Here is a 24366-nt window from a genome sequence, read left to right on the forward strand (position 1 = left end):
TCCCGAAATGTCTCTGGAGCTAAACCTGTCGAGGTGACAAACTGTCCTGTAAAGTTATCTTATCTACAAAGCGCATCATTGATTCCGATCAGTAAGACTGGTTTACCTTTTACCTGTTAAAAAGTACCTGACAAAGAACCAGTTGAAAATTATCGATTGCAAGAAAACATGTTGAAGTAATATTTGTTTTCTTGTTTTTTGTTTATTATTACTTTGTTCATCAAAGTTGGATTAAATTTATTTTCTGCTGAATATAATATTATACTTGTCCCGACGGACAAGCTTGATATAGCTTTTACTTGTCCGACCTTTTTTCCCTCTGGTACCGGACAATCGGACAAGCGTTATTGTCGAGGCCTGAACTTGTAAATACAGGATCAAAACTGTATCTTATGCCCTTAACAATAGGGAATACCACCGATCATTATTTAATTTACATTAAGATAAGAAAATAATCTTTACCGTTAAATGGACAATAAAATTGATTACAAGTTAAAGACTTAATTAATTAACATTAAACAAATCTAATTACTCAATTTTCTGCTTACGAAAAGTACGAAGATAATATTTAACAAATTCGGGAAAGATAAAAAAATTAAATAATAGATTCACAAAGCATACGAACAACGAAACTTAATTTCAAGGCTTTTCTACTCGGCAATTCTTATACATTTCATAACAATATAATTCTAAAAAATGTAGTTTCAAGAATAATATAACATAAAACAACATCTATACAATAAAGTAACTATGTAACATATAATAAAATTATCAAACTGACCTTTACATGAGAATCTTTCCTACTGACAAAATATACCTCTTGATATCTGAACAGTCAGCGTGCGTATGCCGCAAGTTCCCAAAATCTCTAAAATTTCACTTAACCCACGTGATTAAAACCCGGGAAAATAATTATTAAGATTAATAAATATTAATATAAAAATTGATTTTTGAATATAACCAATTACAAATATCTACGTTTTCATTAAAAATCTGTCTTTAAATATACAAATGCAAAAAATAAAATTTATTTTATTTCTCAAATGTGCTTCCGTTTTGATTCTAGTATTATCGTCTGCAGATCTCATATTTCTTAATCTACTACATGGTAACTAATTAAAACAACACACATGACCCCAATTCATTTGTTTACACGTGAATTCATTCTGTGAATCTTATCAAGAAATCTAATACACATCGGTCATAAAATGATCATAAAAACTTTATGAGCTTAACAAGATAGTACAATTTGACACACAAATATTGACGTCCAAATTACTATTTCACAAGTGGTCATCCCCAAAAATCTTTAAACATTTAATGATTTGTTTGACTTTGTTTACATAGGTTGATTATTTTTAAAGATTTCATTTTGTGTTTATACTAGGTAAATATATAAAATAATTTCAAAAATATGTTGCCATTTACAGTCTTTGATGCAATGACACTTGAAAGAGTTACGATTTGTCACTTCTCTTTCCTTTCGGTGGCAGATTAGTTTGTCCTAGGTTTCTCTTTGTAGTTGGTGTCACTTTCTTTACTGCTACAGGTATCCTAGACGGCCTAGTAATGTTTCCCTGACGTGGTGTCTGTTTATCAGATTTTAATGTTGCAGGAACATATTTTAATGTTGCAGGAACATGTTTTACTGTTATTTGCTTTGGAATTGCTCCTTTACTTGTATGTCCGCTTTCTTCTGAAGCTTTAAGTGTGTTTATATCTATATTTCGCATGATTTCCTCCAAACATGTGGTCCCTCTTCCAATATTGAATAAAGCTTGAACAAGCACATGCAATGAAGGTTTGACTGATTTCTCCTTTTTCCATGTAAATAGTACTTCCCTGTTCTGTGCTGCTAAGTCTCTGGGATTATTGCTCTGTATATTTTCCAAATTGGCAATGGATAGCCCAATTGCTGTGCCAAGTTGGAAAAATACCTGACCAATCTGTGGAGCTAATGTATCTAGTATTTCGTCTGTTGGAATTAAGTCCAAGTAATCAACAGGAATATCTGAAAACGAATTAGTAATTATTTAACATATATTCTCTTTTTTTATATATAGACTAGACCGTTGGTTTTCCCGTTTGAATTTTTTTACACTTGTAATTTCCGTCCCTTTATAGTTTGTTGTTCCGTGTGAGCCATGGCTCTGTGTTGAAGGCCGTACCTAGACGTATAATGGTTTACTATAAATTATTATTTGGATGGAGAGTTGTCTCACTGGCACTCAAACGGCATCTTCCTATATCTATATAAGATTATTTTGAAATATATACTGTTATACGTATATTCATTGATCTGTGAAAATATAATAAATGCAACATCCTATTATATAACTTATTTATGTTGTACTAATACTTCCCATTAAAGTTAACATACCCGTTTCTGCTTTTCTGACTCTTCTTACCTGCAAATAAAAATTAAATGTTCACACAAAGATATGTGTTTCCTTTGCGTAATTTGAATAGTATAAAGTAATAAATATTGAAATTAAAATGGTAATATTCATCCATGTTCGCTTTGCGGAAGAACATCGACGGCCCTGCCTTTTACTGGTGTTCAAAATTTAAGTTCTGCACCAAACACAGAATTACCAGCGTTTGACCTCAAACCACTATTATATATTGGTTCTTGCAACTTATTATTTTGTAAAACCCTTACAACTTAGTACACGAAGGTGCAAGGCCAAATAAAATAACATTGGTATATTTGCATATTCAACAAAGAAGAGAATAGTACTCATGACGAGAAATCTGTTTTGTTCTTGTAATCCTTTAGTCGGTTTAGTTTATCTTGATAACTTTAACTTTTTACAAATCCTCGTTCAGTGACAATTACTCGTATATAGAGTAATAGTCTACTAACTGTATCTGGCAAAATTTGACAGGTAAATATAACTTGCCTTGCTGATCATTGTTTGTGCTATAAGAATATCTTTTTTCTAATAGATTTTTTATCATATCTGACAGAACGCAAAAAAAAACAATTCTCACCAAATAGCCAACAGAATCCTTTTTTTTTAAAGTTTTTATGTATATGGACAATTGGTGGAGACTTGTTTGCTCCAGTTTTTTTTGTATTAAGACTGGACTTTTAACTCTATTTTCTACTTTAGCCATGTAAGCTAATTTGACAAGCAAGTAAAGTCATTGAACATATTTTGTTAACAAGATACTTAAATGATGATTGTGGATCAGTGTGTGGTTTAATTTGGTGCAGAGGTTAAAGAGGAGAATACATGTGTTTTCATAAATGTTGGGAAAAGCTCACTTGACCCTTTGGGACAGGTCAGCTAAGAAAGTATAAATGATATGCAAATTTTTAATTGCGAAATCTTACTTGACATAACACATGTGTTGATAAATTCATTTTGGTCAGAGCTTCTTCCAACGCTTTGAATTTTCTTTTCTTTTCTTTCATGTTTGATAATACCAGAAACTTGGCTAGTTTTATATCGTTTGGATAATTGTGTGAGGTATCATCCCATTCCTCTGACATTTCAAGATATGTAACTAATTCAAACATTTTGCTTGATGGACATTTCATTGAAAAACGCAACAATTCAATATCACTTGGTATCTGGTTTAAAGCATCTTCACTTAAACCTAAAAAAAAAAAAATGGTTATTCTCGTTATTGGTATCACAAATTCATCTGCCTTACTGTAGATATATATTTAACACTCTCAAACGTGTCCGATTCCCCCAAACATGTATATTTTCCCTAAACGTGTCTGTAGTATTCAATTTTGCCGAAAACGTGTCCAATTTCATAATCCTCAAACGTGTCCGATAATTGTTATTCGCCGAAACGTGTCACACGTCTTTTAACGCTAACACACGAACATCCTAAATCACATCAATAACATTTACAGCAGTGCTATGATAGGGAAAAGATTGATGATGTTTGAAAATATATTGTAGGTCCCGAGCACCAATCAATATAAACTTACAAGATATATAACATCCAGTGTCAAATATTTCAGGTTCTATTATCATATAGGGAATTTGTTCTTGGTCCGTAATTTTTACGTTATTCGGGGTTACACTAGAGTGGATTTTTATCTAATAAATTTACAAGAGCGAGTGAAAATCGTTTTTTTATGACTTCAGTAAGAAACTGCTATAATCTCTGTTATGTGATAGAGGCCAATTAAACTAAAAGTTGCGGAAATTAAAAAAAAAAATCTGCCTTCTAAAATACAACTTCTGGCACAATAAAAAAAGTGAAATACTACAAAGGTTTTTATGCACAGAGAATGAAACATTCATCTACACGAGGTATCTTATTTTTAAAATACCTAGCTATAATTTAACTGAGCATTGCTGCTAACATTTACATCCAACATATTCAAACGGACGCCAACACCTTTATCAGGGTTAAATCTGATGAACAGGAGTTGCCCTCCGTTTATGTAGTTCATACGTGTTTCTCGTTTCTCGTTTTTATTAGAGTAGACCGTTGGTTTTCCCCTTTAAATGGGTTAACACTAGTATTTTTTGGGGCCCTTGATAGCTTGCTGTTCGAAGTGAGTTAAGGCTCCGTGTTGAAGGCCGTACATTGACATTTAATAGATACTTTTATAAATTGTTACTTGGATGGAGTTATCTCATTGGGACTCATACCACATCTTCCTATATCTATATATAGTAATTGACATTTTTTTTTTTAATGAAATAGTAAAATGAGAATAAATAAAAAAAGAAGATGTGGTATGATTGCCAATGAGACAACTATCCACAAAAGACCAAAATGACACAAACATTAACAACTATAGGTCACCGTACGGCCTTCAACAATGAGCAAAGCCCATACCGCATAGTCAGCTATAAGTTAAGGAAAAACACAATTACCAATTACAAATTAACCTACGTATTTATAAAATTGACACGAATGATAGTTCCAGTAAAAGAAAAAAAAGCTTGATATGGACAAGTTTGGGGGACTGTACACGTACATTTCGTGTACAATAGTCTTACAAATGACACATTGTGGCGACCTGTTACATTTAGACATGTTTTGCAGTTCAATGACGTTATGTGGACACGTTTGGGGAAATCGAACACGTCTTCATTGGATCTGTTCACTACGACAATATGGTTCTGACATAAGGTGTCCAACAGGGTTCCGTGCTTGGAATGTGTTCCTACCGGGTTAGTGAAATCAGTAGGAAACATGGTATGGCATACCATTGTTATGCGGATGATTCGCAAATTTACCAAGTCATCAAACCATTAGTTAATTGGAATGATATTACCGAGAGCCTAGAAGCTTGCTTGGAAGATATTAAAACTTGGATGTGAACACATATGTTAAAGTTAAACCAGAAATTGATTTTGTTTGCTCCAAAACACAGCCAAATGTCTTAATAAGTTACAACTGAATTTTGACGGAACTATACTAAGTGAATCTACCTGTGTTCGAAATCTAGAAGTTTCTCTCGATCAAACCCTCAACATGCAGCAACAGACAAATGCAATGAACAAATCCTGTTTCCATCAGATTCGTAACATAGGATGGATTCGATCATATATATAACAGAGGACGCTTGCAAAACTCTTGCATGCTCTATTGTTACGTCGCGACTTGACTACGGTAATGCTTTGATGTATGGTGTGAATGCCTCCAACCTATACAAACTTCAGCGTGTTCAAAACACAGCTACCAGGCTAGAAATGTTTGAACATGTAACTTCAACACTTATGATTCTTCATTGGCTGACATTTAAATTCCGATTCCAGTACAAACTGTTGTTTGAGGCATTTAAAGCCTTGCATGGACTTGCACCTTTGTATCTGAGGGAAATCATACATTTTTACAAACCAGCACGATCATTTCGATCTGAAAATGATCCTTTAATAGAGATGCCAAAAACATGCACGGACAAAAATGTATGGTGCATTTCCTATCATGATTTTCTTGATAAAGGGTTGCTGCTCACAAGGAAGCTTTTAAACCAAAAGTTCCAAATGGTGAAGTTGAAATCATCCCTTCGTAAATTTTAAGGACGCCATTTCACAAATGATATTGGATATGTTCCTTACGTCAATCTCCTTCCCTTTCATGAATGTGACCTACTGAATAAGACTATTTACCGACTATTTATGAGTTTGACTGTCCCTTTAGTATCTTTCGTCCCTCTATCATGAACACATGTTACCAAGAAGCAAATAGAATAATTTATTTTGTACTTTCTAATGATTCTATCGATCACATTTAATCTGACGAAAACATGTCAAAGTAATTAACATAAAAAAGAAGATGTGGTATGATTGCCAATGAGACAACTATCCACAAAAAAACAAAATGACACAGACATCAACAACTAAAGGTTATCGTACGGCCTTCAACAATGAGCAAACCCCGTACCGCATAGTCAGCTATAAAAGGCCCAAATAAGACAATGTAAAACAATTCAAACGAGAAAACTAACGGCCTTATTTATGTAAAAAATGAAAGAAAAAACAAATATGTAACTCATAAACAAACGAAAACCACTGAATAACAGGCTCCTGACTTGGGACAGGCAAAAACATAAATAATGTGGCGGGGTTAAACATGTAAGCGGAATCCCAACCCTCCTCCTAACCTCGGACAGTGGTATAACAGTACAACATAAGAACGAACTATAAAAATCAGTTGAAAAAGGCTTAACTCATCAGATGGACAAACATACAAGAGGACATGGCCGGGTACTTATACATCCCGACACAAAAAGACACAATGAACAGATCTGAGAGTACTCACAGTTATATGACAGCTAGTTCAAATCCACATACAACTAATAAAAAAATCATGCATCTAAGACTAAACAATCAATCCGTACACATCCATCATCCAATGGATTTAGTGTAAAGACGTCATAAACAGCCAGAGAAAAACATCACCTTGTGCAATGCCAAGTTTTTAGGGGAAAAGAGGGGATGTGCTTTATTAGACCTGTTATATATACATTTCGTGTACAATGGTCTTACAAAAATGTTTTGACATTTCGAAAACACAAGGATATTTGAAATGTCCTTAGCAACCAAGATATTTTAAAAGAATTATTTGATTTTATGAAGTCTCTTGTATAATCTGAGTAAAAATTAATTTCACCAGGGCCTGTTTAATGCTTGAAATGCCTTTAAATGATTTTTGGGAAAGACATTTGAAATAAATTTTGGCAAGGTGGTATTCACCCAAGATAAGGATGCCGAAAAAGACATGATAATCATGGATTATAGAAAAGTTATAGAACAAGTTCTGATATATAATGAAACATATCAAGCAGAAATTATAAGCACCTCTCCCCCCAAAAATATTGCCCCCTCCCATGATAATCAAAGTGCTGCATAGCACCTCTGGGAAGTTTGCAACTGTAGATGTTTATTATTTCAAATAGGTTAGGGACGACACCAAAAAATCAATGAAGGATAAAACACTTAATTCAAATAGTTTTTTTTTTTTTTGGGGGGGGGGGGGTCAAAATTGCTGCAAGTTTTGATTTATTGACATCGATTTTATATATATCCTTATTGATCAATCAATTTTTCCCAAATTAAGTTAAGAGAGGAGGGGGTAGGGTGTCAGTGAAAGAAACTATATGAATTCAGTTTTTTTTATCCTACATTGAAGCTTCTGTCCAAGTTTGGTAGGAATCCAGGAAAGTTATTAAAATTTCAAAAAAATTAACCAATGAGTGAAAGTTAGTGGACGCTGCAGACAAAATGTCTGATCGCTATGTTTAGCTTTTTCGACAAATGTCGTTGGCACGACAACAATCACAATGTTTGAATTTATAAAGGGGCATAACTATAGAACAGTAAAACTGACACAACCATAATTCAAATTTAATCAGTATCTTGTGATAATGAGCATTGTGTATAAGTTTCATAACATTTGGTTAAGACAAACTTAAGTTAGCAAACAAAAAAATTCAAGCAACTTTTCAATCTGTTAAGGAGCATAACTCATAGAAATCGACGCCACTAAAATCCAACTTGACCTGTGTTTTGTTGAACTTAGTATTGCCTATAAGTTTCATACAATTTGGTTTAGGAAAACTTAAGTTAGAGAACAGAAACCAATTTGTTAAGGAACATAACTCTAGAATTGTAAAATAGACGCCAACAAAGTTCAACTTGACCCGTGTTTTGTGGAAATAAGCATTGCGTATCAGTTTCATACAATTTGGTTAAGGGAAAACTAAAAGTTAGAGATCAGAAACAAATGTTTGGAATAAAGGACGTATGTACAAGTAAGAAATGTACATGCTTACAGAGGAAAAGGGTGAAATTTAATATGATGGGGACATAACAAAAGCAGTGTGATGACAGGAATAAAAAGTTTATATACACTAGATTCATAGAGGTGCTTATAACCCTGTAACACATTTTACAGTTGATCCTGTGAAATTTAGCATTGAGGCAATAACATTTGAGATTTTTGGTTCGTCATAATTATTTGGACTAGCACTAAGAGTAAGAAAGTCATTTTCCTATTACATGGACAGATTTTATTTAGTCATGTAAATAATTGCTACATCACTTGTCTTGATACACTGAGTTATTCTATGTAAAAGCTGACTTGTCTACCTTATCCTTGTAACGAATTGTGTACAAATGTAATTGTTAATCGTAACACTGAGGAGGCTGTGCTATGTACGAACTGTCGTTGAGTCAATGTTTTTCAGCTGTCAGTTTGATCCATGTGACTGAGCATGCTGGACGAGTGAAGGTCCTTAAATCCACATTGGAATGTGAAATAGCTAGTATTTAAATAGCGGAATTTATAAAAGTTTTCAATGTTTTTGGCATCAAAACCTTCCGATCGATGTTTTATAGTCGGTATTTCCCTTTACTCGTCCTTGGCGTGTGATGTAAGTCATATGATTATCGAGTATTTATGTCACCTGTGTATATTTGTTCAATTAAAATTTTATTACTTGTCAATTATCCGACGGCTTGGTAAAAATATAAACAAGTTGCATTCAGTAATGTCAGTCATGAATACTGAAGTCTTTCGATTTTTCTCGGGCTTTTACTTTATATTTAAGACTAAACATTTGTAAGTATCGTAAATAGTAAAAATTACGCGGGAAAACGTTCATTCATGAAATGTTCATGAATGAAACGATGTCGCATAGATTTCTTTTGATTTTCTCTTCAGCGAATTGAAAATCCTCAAAGTTATGTTTTTGATACTCATTTTCAAAATAAAGTTTGTTTCACATGAATTGGAGGTGAACACTCATTCCTTTTTTTATTCCAGTTGTAATCTTTTCAAAAGGTCTCAAAATTTGAAAAGCATCTTCCTAGAATCAGTATTCAAACACGAGTACTACATTATCTTGCAGACGCCTAAGGAAAGTATTACTATAGCAAACTTCCCCAAAAAGCATGTCATCTTATGGTCTTACAATAGTTTCCAAAGACCCCTCATCAATATCAAAATTAGCTTTCAAGTTGTGATCATTTGAAATTGTGTTTTTCTACAATTTTCCTGTTAACTTCTATAGTAAACAACTATGTTCTATTTTTAGACATGGCGGTAATGTTTGTTAAATGACAGGGTAATTGGATACATTTTTCAATCAAGATTGAAAACTATGGCTAAATTTAATTTTCTTTCACCAAGTGTATTTGTAAAGATTACAAAAATGTACAAAACATTATTAAAAATTGACTAATTAGGTCAATAAATGATAATTTTGTTCATGTTTGACTTATTTATAGATCTTACTTTGCTGAACAGTATTGCTGTGTACAAATTATCCCTATGTTTAATAATATTAAAGATACTTAACTAACTAAAACATGAAAATAATCCAAAAAATTACCCATTCAGGGGCAGCAACCCAACAACTGGTTGCCTGATTCATCTGCACATATCAGGGCATATAGATCTTAGCCTGATGAATATTATACCCACTTTTAGATTGCTCTAACTGCTTAGTTTCAGATTTAGAAAGCCGAAACTGCATGCTCCCCCTATGTTCTATTTTTAGCCATGTAGGTTGACAGATTATGAACCAGCAGAATACTAACCTGGACAGTTCTGCTCACACTGTACTTTCTTCTGTTAAAATAAGATAACAAGATATAATTATTTTTAATATATTGAACAACATCCATAATGAGTTTCAGTGACGGCAAAGACATAGAACGACTATTGACACCAGTTGTGTTACTCGTAAAAAAAAAACCAAGTTTGTTTCTATAAATGGTGCAAAACAACAATGATTTCTATTGCAGTCAACATCATTACATTCATAGGATGCCTTATTACTTTTCGGGAATGGTCGACATAAATAGAGAAACCTATGCGTTAGCAAACAATTTGTATCAAGGAAATTCTATAAAGAAACAGGAACTCAGGAACATGTTATCTACGATTCCATATACAGGTGCTGTTAGAATGTTGATAAATGAAATTTGAAGTTCACCATCAGGAATAAATGAAGTAATGCTTGTATATAACTTCATTCTAAGACACGTAAAACATAAACTCTTGTTTTCAATATGTAACCATGTAAAATACGCAACATGTTTCTATACATGAACCACGTCAGTCACAGCATAAATGATACTGTTAAAAATGTTTGCTTTTTAGATTACCCGGTCAACCTTTAGATCTTTATAAGGTTTTTATTCAAACAGGGGTATGCACAAATATGAGAGCATTGTAGCTTGTTAAACTCTGGAACCCCCATTGGTTATTGTTGAAGACCTTATATTGATTGATATATCTTTATTGTCTATAAATATCTTTAGGTTATTTGTGTCATTGTCTGCCTGATCATTAACCCACATATATTAATTTAGGTTTTATTATAAGTTTTTCCATTTTCAGAGTACGAACCAAGTTTCTGACTTTGTCATATTTTGTTTTGTATTGCCTTGAAATTGTTAAATTTTCTTTATACTTATAAATAGTGCATACCTTATCTTGATTCCAAACAAGCCAGTTTCCATCTCTGTGTGTTAGTTTATGTTCGTCACAAACCCATTCCCTGGTCTGCAAAGCTTCTTCTTCACTGATGAAACAATGCAATTTTGAACATGAATATTTAATATGGAAAATTGATTGTTTGCTGCGTTTTGCATGGATTGTGGACTGATAGAAATCTGAGATTCTTTCCATTGTTGTAACCAAGCATTCTTTAACACCTGTAGCTATATCTGGTACGATTAACCCGGAGGAGGTTCTGTGAACGATGTAAAGGAGAATCTTGTTGCCTTCAACGCATACAACAACATCATGTGACTTGTCAAATGATAAACCAATAAATCCTGAAAACAGGAGCTTTCTTCCCTGGTACTGCTTTAAAGTCCACATGCTCAGACATGCACTGATTAGACGATTTGGTAGGGCTGGTGGTATAATAGTGCCTTTAAATAAAAACGCTAAGCATATAGCTCTCTCTGCTGTACATTCTTTGTCCATGAAGCTGGTGGTATTTCGCTCTGTGACCATACAGGGAACAAAGAAGTTTTCCACTGGTAACCGACTTCCTGTAGTTGTATCATATCTCCGTTGCTCTGCCAAGATATCTAGATAAATAAGGATGTTAAATATAAACTCTTTGTATGGTAAAATTGCACAGAAATCTTTTTGCTCCCAAATCAAGTAAAGGTCTTCCCGTCTTATGGTCCCACGTGTTGACATTCGTTTGAAAGTTTCCTGAATTCTCGTTTCCTCTGGCCAAAATACTTTATCTACAAAATATAAAAAAAAACATAAAAAACTATTTAAAAAATGAGATGCTGTGGTATGATTGCCAATGTTACAACTATTCACCACAGACAAACCTACTTGAATGTAAGTCATCTTAGGTTATACTGTAATTAATCAAAGTTCACTTGAAGGCAAATTGTCATCTTATCTTAAGCAAATCTTGAAGGTTACTAATGTAGACAAAACACACGTTTGGCGTACTAAATTATAATCCTGGTACCTTTGATAACTATTTATAGCACTGGGTCGATGTCACTGCTGGTGGACGTTTCGTCCCCGAGGGTATCACCAGCCCAGTAGTCAACACTTCGGTGTTGACATGGATATCAATAATGAGGTCATTTTTATAAATTTCCTGTTATTAAAACTTTGAATTTTTCGAAAAAAATAAGGATTTTCTTATCCCAGGCATAGATTACCGTAGCCGTATTTGGCACAACTTTTTGGAATTTTGGATCCTCAATGCTCTTCAACTTTGTACTTGTTTGGCTTCATAATTATTTCGATTTGAGCGTAACTGATGAGTCTTATGTAGATAAAACGCGCATCTGGCGTACTAGATTATAATCCCGGTACCTTTGAAAACTATTTACACCACTGGGTCGATGCCACTGCTGGTGGACGTTTCGTCCCCAAGGGTATCACCAGCCAAGTGGTCAACACTTCGGTGTTGACATGAATATCAATAATGTGGTCATTTTTATAAATTTCCTGATATTAAAAAAACTTTGAATGTACTATACAATTTAAAGTATTGACATAAATACCAATCAAAAAGGATCTCATACATGTAACTTCCACTGACATAAATACCGTATAGCGGGTGTAAAATTTCGCAATTTTAACGGAAGAAGGTACATTTGTACTGTGGATTCAATATTATTCAATGGATTCCAATTTTTGTGGTTTTCATAAGAACAGATGAACCACGAATAGAAATGTTTAACGATTAACAACTTTCTATAGACTCTGTAAAACTACGAAATCAAATACACACGAAAATGCAAGTTTTCTGCAATCCACCAAAATTGATACCCACGAAAATAAATGAATACACAGTATATGAATAATTTTTGTGGTTAATAATTTTGCGGATTGAAAATTTTTATCAATACCTTTGCATGTACACTTATAACTTGACGAAATTTATTTTGGCGATTTAGTTCTATCCTCGAAAATAAGTAAAAATTTACACCCCGCGAAAATAAATCGCTTTACGGTACCTGTCCCACAATATCATAGTTTCCGTATAAGTATTGACATAACTACCTGTCACAAAGGACCTCATAACCTCCACCATGAGTAAGGGGTTGATGATTACGAAATCTTTAAGGTGTGGAGTATCAAAGTAAACAATTTTCCCCAAGGAGTGGTGGAAATTTAGGAAATCTTTAAGTTGGTTAGGGGACAGTACAGACACATTGCTTATATCATTCAATTCTTCTACATCCTTCAATGACAAGATTTGTTTTCCCTCTGCCACCAGCTCTGCAATCTCGAGTTCAAGGGGGACACAAGCATTGGGCATCTTCTCCCCCCAACAAGGATGTTCAAACGTAAGTTCTGTGATGGCTTTCTTCAGGACTTCAATTTCTGTATCTGTGTTATCCCGTGCATTGACAAATATCCGTTGTGTTAGGACTAGGTGGTTTCGTCCCTCGTGGTCCTTGAACAATTCCTCTACTCCATTGTACAATTCCTCACGTCTGGACTCCACATCATCCTTAAACAATGATAATTATAGATATGACGTTAAACTTCCTTTTAAAATTAATTTTTCTAAATGATGATATTGAAAATACCTCGGACTTGACAACAATAAAATTGAGAATGGAAATGTGGAATGTGACAAAGAGACAACAACCCGACCATAGAAAAAAACAACAGCAGAAGGTCACCAACAGGTCTTCAATGTAGCGAGAAATTCCCGCACCCGGAGGCGTCCTTCAGCTGGCCCCTAAACAAATATATACTAGTTCAGTGATAATGAACGCCATACTAATACGTGTTTTCAGAGTACTTATTTACTTTTTTATATAATACACAGGTTTACAAGATACACGAGAAAACTTTCCCTTATGTTCTATTTTTGACCATGACGTCATTCTTGCATGTAAACTTAACTGATATGGGCTGCAGACAATGAACCAGTGGCGGATCCAGAAATTTTCATAAGTGGGGGCCCACTGACTGATCTAAGAGGGGGCCCACTTCAGTCACGCTTCAATGATTCCCTATATAAGCAACCAAATTTTTTCCCAAAAAGGGACCCCTCCCCTAAATCCGCCTATGTGAACATACTATTTGTTGTGTGTGACCTGCAGACAATTAACATACTATTTGTTGTGTGTGGCCTGCAGACAATTAACATATTATTTATTGTGTGTGGTCTTAATCTTACATGGTAGAGTACACTAACCTGGAATATTTGTTGTACATAATATTCTAGGTTGGTGTTATCTACTCTCAATACAGTTAAATGACATTGAAAGTGGAAATGGGGAATGCGTCAACGAGACTACAACCCGACCATAGAGCAGATGGTATTCTAACGTTACATTAGCGTAATAGCAGATCTTTAATTCAAACAATTTTGTGATGATTTAGTGCTTGATAATTGTAAATCATTTGTCTACTGTTGATAACTGTTGACTATTAATGTTCTTTTGTTTTTGATGATGTTAGGCTGCTGTCGTACTTACTTAATACCAACACAAATATCTGCTTTTATTCATACGAGTCAATAGAACGAATAAATTATGACCCATTGCACAAGACTTTTGTCATGAGTTCAAAATTTTTATGTCATATCTTACGAAAGAATAAAAGACAATCTAAATATTTAGTTAATAACTATAAATAAATAACAGGACACGGGACAAGATTGACTTGATCAGCCTCCTGTTTTAAATAATTTACTCACCACTGGTATTTTGTCTTTATGGGTGGCAACAAACAAGATCCTCGGAATGCCTACATATACCACCTTACAATACGTTAGGATTGAGTTAACCCAATGTTGAAGGAATACTGAAATATAAAAACAACAACAAAAATAAAATAAAAGTTTAATACAAATAGAAACTGATATGACATAATTGATAGTGATAAAAACCAAAGAAATACATTTTATTAGGGAGCAAATTGACAGACAATTTATTTTTGATGACGGAAATCCATTTGAAATAAAATACACCGACTGTCCGCTGCATAGCACATATTTCACCTTGGCAAGGTCCAGTGGCAGTTTCTTAAAAAAATAACCTTTTTGTTATAAACTAGAGGCTCTCAAGAGCCTGTATCGCTCACCTGATTCTACTTGGGTTTTTGAAATCATATGAAGAAATATAAAATTTGGCTAAAAGTGACAACACAACCTCATTGATAAGGAAAGGAACATGTTTAATTTCATTCAAAAGTCCCCCACTGGCGGCCATCTTGGATGGCCGATCGGCTACAAAGTAACAACACTTGGTCAGCACCTCATAAGGAACATTCATGCCATGTTTGGTTTTATTCCATTCAGTGGTTCTCTAAAAGAAGTCATTTGTATGCATTTCCCATAGGGTCCTATGTTAAACTAAGTCCCCTGCTGGCGGCCGTCTTGGATGATGGATCTGCTACAAAGTAACAACACTTGGTCAGCACCTCATAAGGATTATTCATGCAATGTTTAGTTTTATTCCATTCAGTGGTTCTCTAATAGAAGTCATTTGTATGCATTTCCAATAGGGTCCTATGTTAAACTAAGTCCCTGCTGGCGGCCATCTTGGATAATGGATCGGCTACAAAGTAACAACACTTGGTCAGCACCACATTAGGAACATTCATGCCATGTTTGATTTCATTCCATTCAGTGGTTCTCTAAAAGAAGTCATTTGTATGCATTTCCCATAGGGTCCTATGTTAAACTAAGTCCCCTGCTGGCGGCCATCTTGGATGATGGATGGGCTACAAAGAAACAACACATGGACAGCACGGCATAAGGAACATTCATGCAATGTTTGGTTTCATTCCATTCAGTTGTTCTCTAAAAGAAGTCATTTGTATGCATTTCCCATAGGGTCCTATGTTAAACTAAGTCCCCCGCTGGCGTCCATCTTGGATAATGGATCGGCTACAAAGTAACAACACTTGGTCAGCACCACATTAGGAACATTCATGCCATGTTTGATTTCATTCCATTCAGTGGTTCTCTAAAAGAAGTCATTTGTATGCATTTCCCATAGGGTCCTATGTTAAACTAAGTCCCCCGCTGGCGGCCATCTTGGATGATGGATTGGCTACAAAGTAACAACACATGGACAGCACGGCATAAGGAACATTCATGCAATGTTTGGTTTCATTCCATTTAGTGGTTCTCTAGAAGAAGTCATTTGTATGCATTTCCCATAGGGTCCTATGTTAAACTAAGTCCCCTGCTGGCGGCCATCTTGGATGATGAATCGGCTACAAAGTAACAACACTTGGTCAGCACCACATTAGGAACATTCATGCTATGTTTGGTTTCATTCCATTTAGTGGTTCTCTGGAAGAAGTCATTTGTATGCATTTCCCATAGGGTCCTATGTTAAACTAAGTCCCCCGCTGGCGGCCATCTTGGATGATGGATCGGCTACAAAGTATCAACACTTGGTCAGCACCCCATAAGGAACATTCATGCTATGTTTGGTTTTATTCCATTCAGTGGTTCTCTAAAAGAAGTCATTTGTATGCATTTCCCATAGGGTCCTATGTTAAACTAAGTCCCCCGCTGGCGGCCATCTTGGATGATGGATCGGCAACAAAGTAACAACACTTGGTCAGCACCTCATAAGGAACATTCATGCTATGTTTGGTTTCATTCCATTCAGTGGTTCTCTAGAGGAAGTCATTTGTATGCATTTCCCATAGGGTCCTATGTTAAACTAAGTCCCCCGCTGGCGGCCATCTTGGATTATGGATCGGCAACAAAGTAACAACACTTGGTCAGCACCTCATAAGGAACATTCATGCCATGTTTGGTTTCATTCAATTCAGTGGTTCTCTAAAAGAAGTCATTTGTATGCATTTCCCATAGGGTCCTATGTTAAACTAAGTCCCCTGCTGGCGGCCATCTTGGATGATGGATCGGCTACAAAGTAACAACACTTGGTCAGTACCTCATAAGGAACATTCATGCCATGTTTGGTTTCATTCCATTCAGTGGTTCTCTAAAAGAAGTCATTTGTATGCATTTCCCATAGGGTCCTATGTTAAACTAAGTCCCCCGCTGGCGGCCATCTTGGATGATGGATCGGCTACAAAGTAACAACACTTGGTCAGCACCTCATAAGGATTATTCATGCAATGTTTAGTTTTATTCCATTCAGTGGTTCTCTAAAAGAAGTCATTTGTATGCATTTCCAATAGGGTCCTATGTTAAACTAAGTCCCTGCTGGCGGCCATCTTGGATAATGGATCGGCTACAAAGTAACAACACTTGGTCAGCACCACATTAGGAACATTCATGCCATGTTTGATTTCATTCCATTCAGTGGTTCTCTAAAAGAAGTCATTTGTATGCATTTCCCATAGGGTCCTATGTTAAACTAAGTCCCCTGCTGGCGGCCATCTTGGATGATGGATGGGCTACAAAGAAACAACACATGGACAGCACGGCATAAGGAACATTCATGCAATGTTTGGTTTCATTCCATTCAGTTGTTCTCTAAAAGAAGTCATTTGTATGCATTTCCCATAGGGTCCTATGTTAAACTAAGTCCCCCGCTGGCGTCCATCTTGGATAATGGATCGGCTACAAAGTAACAACACTTGGTCAGCACCACATTAGGAACATTCATGCCATGTTTGATTTCATTCCATTCAGTGGTTCTCTAAAAGAAGTCATTTGTATGCATTTCCCATAGGGTCCTATGTTAAACTAAGTCCCCCGCTGGCGGCCATCTTGGATGATGGATTGGCTACAAAGTAACAACACATGGACAGCACGGCATAAGGAACATTCATGCAATGTTTGGTTTCATTCCATTTAGTGGTTCTCTAGAAGAAGTCATTTGTATGCATTTCCCATAGGGTCCTATGTTAAACTAAGTCCCCTGCTGGCGGCCATCTTGGATGATGAATCGGCTACAAAGTAACAACACTTGGTCAGCACCACATTAGGAACATTCATGCTATGTTTGGTTTCATTCCATTTAGTGGTTCTCTGGAAGAAGTCATTTGTATGCATTTCCCATAGGGTCCTATGTTAAACTAAGTCCCCCGCTGGCGGCCATCTTGGATGATGGATCGGCTACAAAGTATCAACACTTGGTCAGCACCCCATAAGGAACATTCATGCTATGTTTGGTTTTATTCCATTCAGTGGTTCTCTAAAAGAAGTCATTTGTATGCATTTCCCATAGGGTCCTATGTTAAACTAAGTCCCCCGCTGGCGGCCATCTTGGATGATGGATCGGCAACAAAGTAACAACACTTGGTCAGCACCTCATAAGGAACATTCATGCTATGTTTGGTTTCATTCCATTCAGTGGTTCTCTAGAGGAAGTCATTTGTATGCATTTCCCATAGGGTGCTATGTTAAACTAAGTCCCCCGCTGGCGGCCATCTTGGATTATGGATCGGCAACAAAGTAACAACACTTGGTCAGCACCTCATAAGGAACATTCATGCCATGTTTGGTTTCATTCAATTCAGTGGTTCTCTAAAAGAAGTCATTTGTATGCATTTCCCATAGGGTCCTATGTTAAACTAAGTTCCCTGCTGGCGGCCATCTTGGATGATGGATCGGCTACAAAGTAACAACACTTGGTCAGTACCTCATAAGGAACATTCATGCCATGTTTGGTTTCATTCCATTCAGTGGTTCTCTAAAAGAAGTCATTTGTATGCATTTCCCATAGGGTCCTATGTTAAACTAAGTCCCCCGCTGGCGGCCATCTTGGATGATGGATCGGCTACAAAGTAACAACACTTGGTCAGCACCTCATAAGGAACATTCATGCCATGTTTGGTTCCATTCCATTCAGTGGTTCTCTAGAAGAAGTTCAAAATGTAAATTGTTAACGACGACGACGACGGACGACGACGACGGACGCCGGACGCCAAGTGGTGAGAAAAGCTCACTTGGCCCTTCGGGCCAGGTGAGCTAAAAATTAGAAAACACAGACTTGAATGCAAATGTAAAGCTATTTTAGATATATTTAATATTTCAAAGGGGCATGAATGCTTAACTAGAGGGTCCAAGGACCCTGTGTCGCTCACCTGATATTTTTATTTACAATTGTTGCATGATAAATGCAACTGTTGTACTGTTGTTTAGTTTCAGAGATATAATACTAAAGAGTGCATTTGAAACCTATGTTTTATTTCAGCCATGTGGGCAGGCAGGGTCATCATACACAGTGGTCCCTGGATATCCTAGTGGTGATTTAAACCAAGTTTGTTTAAATCCGACAGTTGTTCAGGGGAGAATTTTTGTAAAATTTATCTAACAAGAAATGCAAAGTAATGAGAAAGTTGTGAAGTAGTTTTGTTGTTGCGCAACCCCCCGCCTTTGCCAAAAAAAACAAAAAGGTAATAAAAAATTATCATATATGGGCAATCTATCCTATAAATGATTTCTGCAAAATTCAGTTGATTGTGCAACGGTTGTATAGCCAGCTGAGGTCGTTAAAAACTCTCTTTCTTTTGTTGTTGCAGATAGATCTTGACCTGATAAACAATTTTACCACATGTCAGATTTGCTCTAAATGCTTTGGTTTTTGAGTGATAAGCCAAAACTGCATTTTACCCCTATGTTCTATTTTTAGCCATGGCGGCCATCTTGGTTGGTTGGCCGGGTCACCGGACACAATTTTTAAACTAGATACCCTAATAATGATTTTGGCCATGTTTGGTTAAATCTGGTCCAGTAGTTTCAGAGGAGAAAATGTTTGTAAAAGATAACTAAGATCTACGAAAAATGGTTAAAAATTGACTATAAAGGGCAATAACTTCTAAAGGGGTCAACAGACCATTTTGGTCATGTTGACTTATTTGTAGATCTTACTTTGCTGAACATTTTTGTTGTTTACAGTTTATCTATATCTATAATAATATTCAAGATAATAACCAAAAACAGCAAAATTTTCTCAAAATTACCAATTCAGGGGCAGCAACCTATAAACAGGTTGTTCGATTCATCTGAAAATTTCAGGGCAGATAGATCTTGACCTGATAAACAATTTTACCCCATGTCAAATTTGCTCTAAATGCTTTGGTTTTTGAGTTATAAGCCAAAAACTGCATTTTACCCCTATGTTCTATTTTTAGCCATGGCGGCCATCTTGGTTGGTTGGCCGGGTCACCGGACACAATTTTTAAACTAGATACCCTAATAATGATTTTGGCCATGTTTGGTTAAATCTGGTCCAGTAGTTTCAGAGGAGAAAATTTTTGTAAAAGATAACTAAGATCTACGAAAAATGGTTAAAAATTGACTATAAAGGGCAATAACTCCTAAAGGGGTCAACAGACCATTTTAGTCATGTTGACTTATTTGTAGATCATACTTAACTGAACATTTTTGCTGTTTACAGTTTATCTCTATCTATAATAATATTCAAGATAATAACCAAAAACAGCAAAATTTCCTTAAAATTACCAATTCAGGGGCAGCAACCTATCAACGAGTTGTCCGATACATCTCAAAATTTCAGGGCAGATAGATCTTGACCTGATACACAATTTTACTACTTGTCAGATTTGCTCTATATGCTTCGGTTTTTGAGTGATAAGCCAAAAACTGCATTTTACCCCTATGTTCTATTTTTAGCCATGGCGGCCATCTTGGTTGGTTGGCCGGATCACCGGACACAATTTTTAAACTAGATACCCGAATGATGATTGTGGCCAAGTTTGGTTTAATTTGGCCCAGTAATTTCAGAGGAGAAGATTTTTGTAAAAGATAATTAAGATTTATGAAAAATGGTTAAAAATTGACTATAAAGGGCAATAACTTCTAAAGGGGTCAACAGACCATTTTGGTCATGTTGACTTATTTGTAGATCTTACTTTGCTGAACATTTTTGCTGTTTACAGTTTATCTATATCTATAATAATATTCAAGATAATAACCAAAAACAGCAAAATTTTCTCAAAATTACCAATTCAGGGGCAGCAACCTATAAACAGGTTGTTCGATTCATCTGAAAATTTCAGGGCAGATAGATCTTGACCTGATAAACAATTTTACCCCATGTCAAATTTGCTCTAAATGCTTTGGTTTTTGAGTTATAAGCCAAAAACTGCATTTTACCCCTATGTTCTATTTTTAGCCATGGCGGCCATCTTGGTTGGTTGGCCGTGTCACCGGACACAATTTTTAAACTAGATACACAAATAATGATTTTGGCCATGTTTGGTTAAATTTGGCCCAGCAGTTTCAGAGGAGAAGATTTTTGTAAAAGTTAACGACGACGGACGCAGGACGACGACGGACGACGACGGACGCCGGACGCCAAGTGATGAGAAAAGCTCACTTGGCCCTTCGGGCCAGGTGAGCTAAAAATAAATAATTGGCACTGATTTTCGAAATTATCTACGATACAATTCTAGTCTATTATTAATATAATTTTGTAATATTTATCATTTATTTAGTTTAAAGGTGGTACCCAACACTTTCACTAAAATTAATTTGACAAGTTTAATTTTCATAAAATTTTAACAAAGTATTTACTTTGATCCTCTGACAAAAATATAAAAATTTCAAAATATTTAAACCAATCGTTTTATCAGAAAAATTACACTGGTTGTATAGAAGTTTGACAAACACTAATTTTGATCATTGAGAAGCTTAACATTAATATTCCCTTAACAACACAACGTAATTAAAACATTTAGCAGAGTTATCTCCCTGTACTGTTAGGTACCACCTTAATGTTTTTTTTATCACTAGTATTGTTTTTGTACAGCCCTATTTATAATCAATGAATGATTTTTTTTCATGAAAATTCGAAATTCAAAGTTTCCCTTGAACAACATAAACATGATTAACACAGATAACAAAGCTACGGTTACTATTCAATGGGACAGTACACTTTGCAAAAATTTAAATCACAGGTAAATTCCAACTGATTATTGGGAAAGCTTTCATTGTCTTCACAATATTAAAGTAAGTATTGGCACAGTAACCTGGACGCCTTGTTTTTACTGATGATAAAGTAGATGTTTTTTTTAACATAATAAACAATAAATGATGTTCAATATATATGAGTCTTTGTATTGTAACTAACATACAGTACCTGCTGGGGTTGGTGTCATGTGCTGTCCTGGAAAACACAGAACATCTGGGACTACTTCATGTAATCCTTTGCTTCCGTCGAATACCACAAGAAACAAAGCTCTGAACGTCATGAAGGTTTGGTGTGTCGTATAGTAAACATACTGTCCACCAAAGTCCCAAAAAATCAGTCTTCCAACTTTCATCTTGTAGTTTCCACTTTTAAGGACTTTTTCCATTCTCTTTCTTATTTCTTCTTTTGTCATTTTTGATTTCATGTGTGTTTTTAACTCTGGTATTGTCTTGGACTCACTGTCAGATATTTGAGGTGACAAAGGTTTGGCTGCTAGGGGCTGTTGGGAGGGACCAGTGGTCATCACTTTACTATCACTTCTAACAGGGTTTGAATCTGGTAAATGTGGTTTCTTTGGTGTTTTTTCTTCTTTTCTTTCATCTTCTTCTATTGAAGTCATCAACACCTTATTGTAAACCACATCTAAAGCGTCATACGTTTCTGTAAAATAGTATATATCACTTGAATAGATAATATTAAAAAAAAAAATATTTTGGTTTAATAATGTGCTGTTGTTATACTGATACCATCAAAAGACATGCTCAAGGCCAAAAGCATTGAATGATTTTTTAGCAAAACCCTAACATATGCCTCAACAGAATAAATAAGGTCCCTATATGTATATGTCGTACTGTCTTTTTAGCCAAGACAAAAACTACCATTTTGTCTGTTTTATTCCTGTGTTTTAACTTTGAGCAGGAAATTCAGGAATGAATTTGAAGCTAGAAGCCTCAAGTATGATTTAAGTTCAGTTTAAGAAGAAGAAATATTTAAAAAAAAAATTACAAACAGAACAGCAGTAGATAAACAGACGATAAACTCAAAGTTTATAGCTAACAAGCATTCTGTGAGTATTGCATGGCAATACATAGTCCCCTACCAGTTTAAAATTCATTGTATTGTAACAAAATTCTAACTTGATCTATAACTTGTCATAATGTAAACTATTTAACAAATATCAAGTCAATAAGTCCAAGGACCATTTATTAATCTGCGCTCAAGCATTAGACTGGAAAACAAATTAAACTTGATCTGTAACTTGTCATGATAAAACTATATACCAATTAACAAATCAATACCTTCAAGCATGACGAACATTAAGGCTGAAAACTGATTATTTGAGTGAATTTTGTAAGTCAAAGGACCATAACTCTGCAAAAAATCTTCAGACCGGAACAAAATTCAAACTTGCTCTGTAACTTGTCATGATAAACCTATACACCAAACAGCCAGGAATGTACCCATGGGACACAGATGATGCCCCTGCTTGCATATACAGTACCATTTTCGCGAAAGCCATCCCAAACTCCATACACCGAGTTTTTTCCTGGTGTGACACCAGGAAACTCCGACATCACTCCCTAAATTCTCGGAGAAATTTGGGAGTATTCCCTCCGACTTCCGCGTAAATCCGTTACCTTTTGTTTATTGTATTAGCGACATCTCTCCCAGTCTGGAGTGACGCGGTGTCACACCAGGTAATTTATTGCCCTTATCCTTCTGATCTATGCCGGCACACGGCAGTCAAGGTATGCGAGATTTCTAATGTAATTAAACAATTGTATTTCCTGTCTATTGATTATCAGTTTATATCTGATTGCTTGAAACAAATGAAAGATTAAAATAAAAATAACAAGAATGTGTCCTCAGTACACGAATGCCCCACTCGCACTATCATTTTCTATGTTCAGTGGACCGTGAAATTGGGGTAAAATCTCTAATTTGGCATTAAAATTAGAAACATCATATCATAGGGAACAAGTGTACCAAGTTTGAAGTCGATTGGACTTCAACTTCATCGAAAACTACCTCGACCAAAAACTTTAACCTGAAGCGGGACAGACGGACGAACGAACGAACGGACGGACGAACGGACGGACGGACGCACAGACCAGAAAACATAATGCCCCTCTACTATCGTAGGTGGGGCATAAAAACGTTGTTGTTAATTCTTTTAATTACTCTGTACATTTAAATCACTATATTTGTTTTTGACTTCCGTTTTTTATCAGTAAATAAATATTTAATTTACTAAAAAAGATATAATTGTGTAACAATAAACGGAGACTAACGCTGAATAAATTAGGGTAGTTTAAAGAAAAGTGACACGTCTCAAAGTTTTTTATACAAGTAAATAAGAAAATATTATTCACTATCTGTTATGCTAATAAATCTACGCCATTTCCATTTTACGATTACAAAATAAAAGTTTTAAAAAGCAAAAGGTTGTTGTTAATGCTTTCAATTGCATTAAAGTTTAATAAAAAAAAAATCTATACTTGATTATGACCTCGGTTTTTTTTTATCGGTAATTTATATAACTTACGAAAAG

The 24366-nt window shown here is 35.3% G+C and overlaps 2 protein-coding genes across 2 annotated transcripts in view; both read right to left on the reverse strand.

The window, feature by feature from the left end:
* The window catches only part of LOC143055150 (uncharacterized), a 360248-nt gene that overhangs the window by 267769 nt on the left and 68113 nt on the right, over positions 1–24366 (reverse strand). The window lies entirely within an intron of this gene.
* LOC143054667 (uncharacterized) overlaps positions 524–24366 on the reverse strand; it is a 232286-nt gene continuing 208443 nt past the window's right edge. The window contains exons 5-12 of the mRNA XM_076227688.1: positions 21984–22475; positions 14642–14748; positions 12988–13441; positions 10924–11699; positions 10029–10059; positions 3341–3606; positions 2381–2408; positions 524–2011 (exon numbers count right to left, since the gene is read on the reverse strand). Coding sequence (XP_076083803.1) covers positions 1458–2011; positions 2381–2408; positions 3341–3606; positions 10029–10059; positions 10924–11699; positions 12988–13441; positions 14642–14748; positions 21984–22475 — 2708 coding nt within the window. The 3' untranslated portion in view covers positions 524–1457. The remainder of the gene's footprint in view (positions 2012–2380; positions 2409–3340; positions 3607–10028; positions 10060–10923; positions 11700–12987; positions 13442–14641; positions 14749–21983; positions 22476–24366) is intronic.

The sequence above is a fragment of the Mytilus galloprovincialis genome, chromosome 12 (assembly GCF_965363235.1).
Source record: "Mytilus galloprovincialis chromosome 12, xbMytGall1.hap1.1, whole genome shotgun sequence".
Classification (NCBI taxonomy): Eukaryota; Metazoa; Mollusca; class Bivalvia; order Mytilida; family Mytilidae; genus Mytilus; species Mytilus galloprovincialis.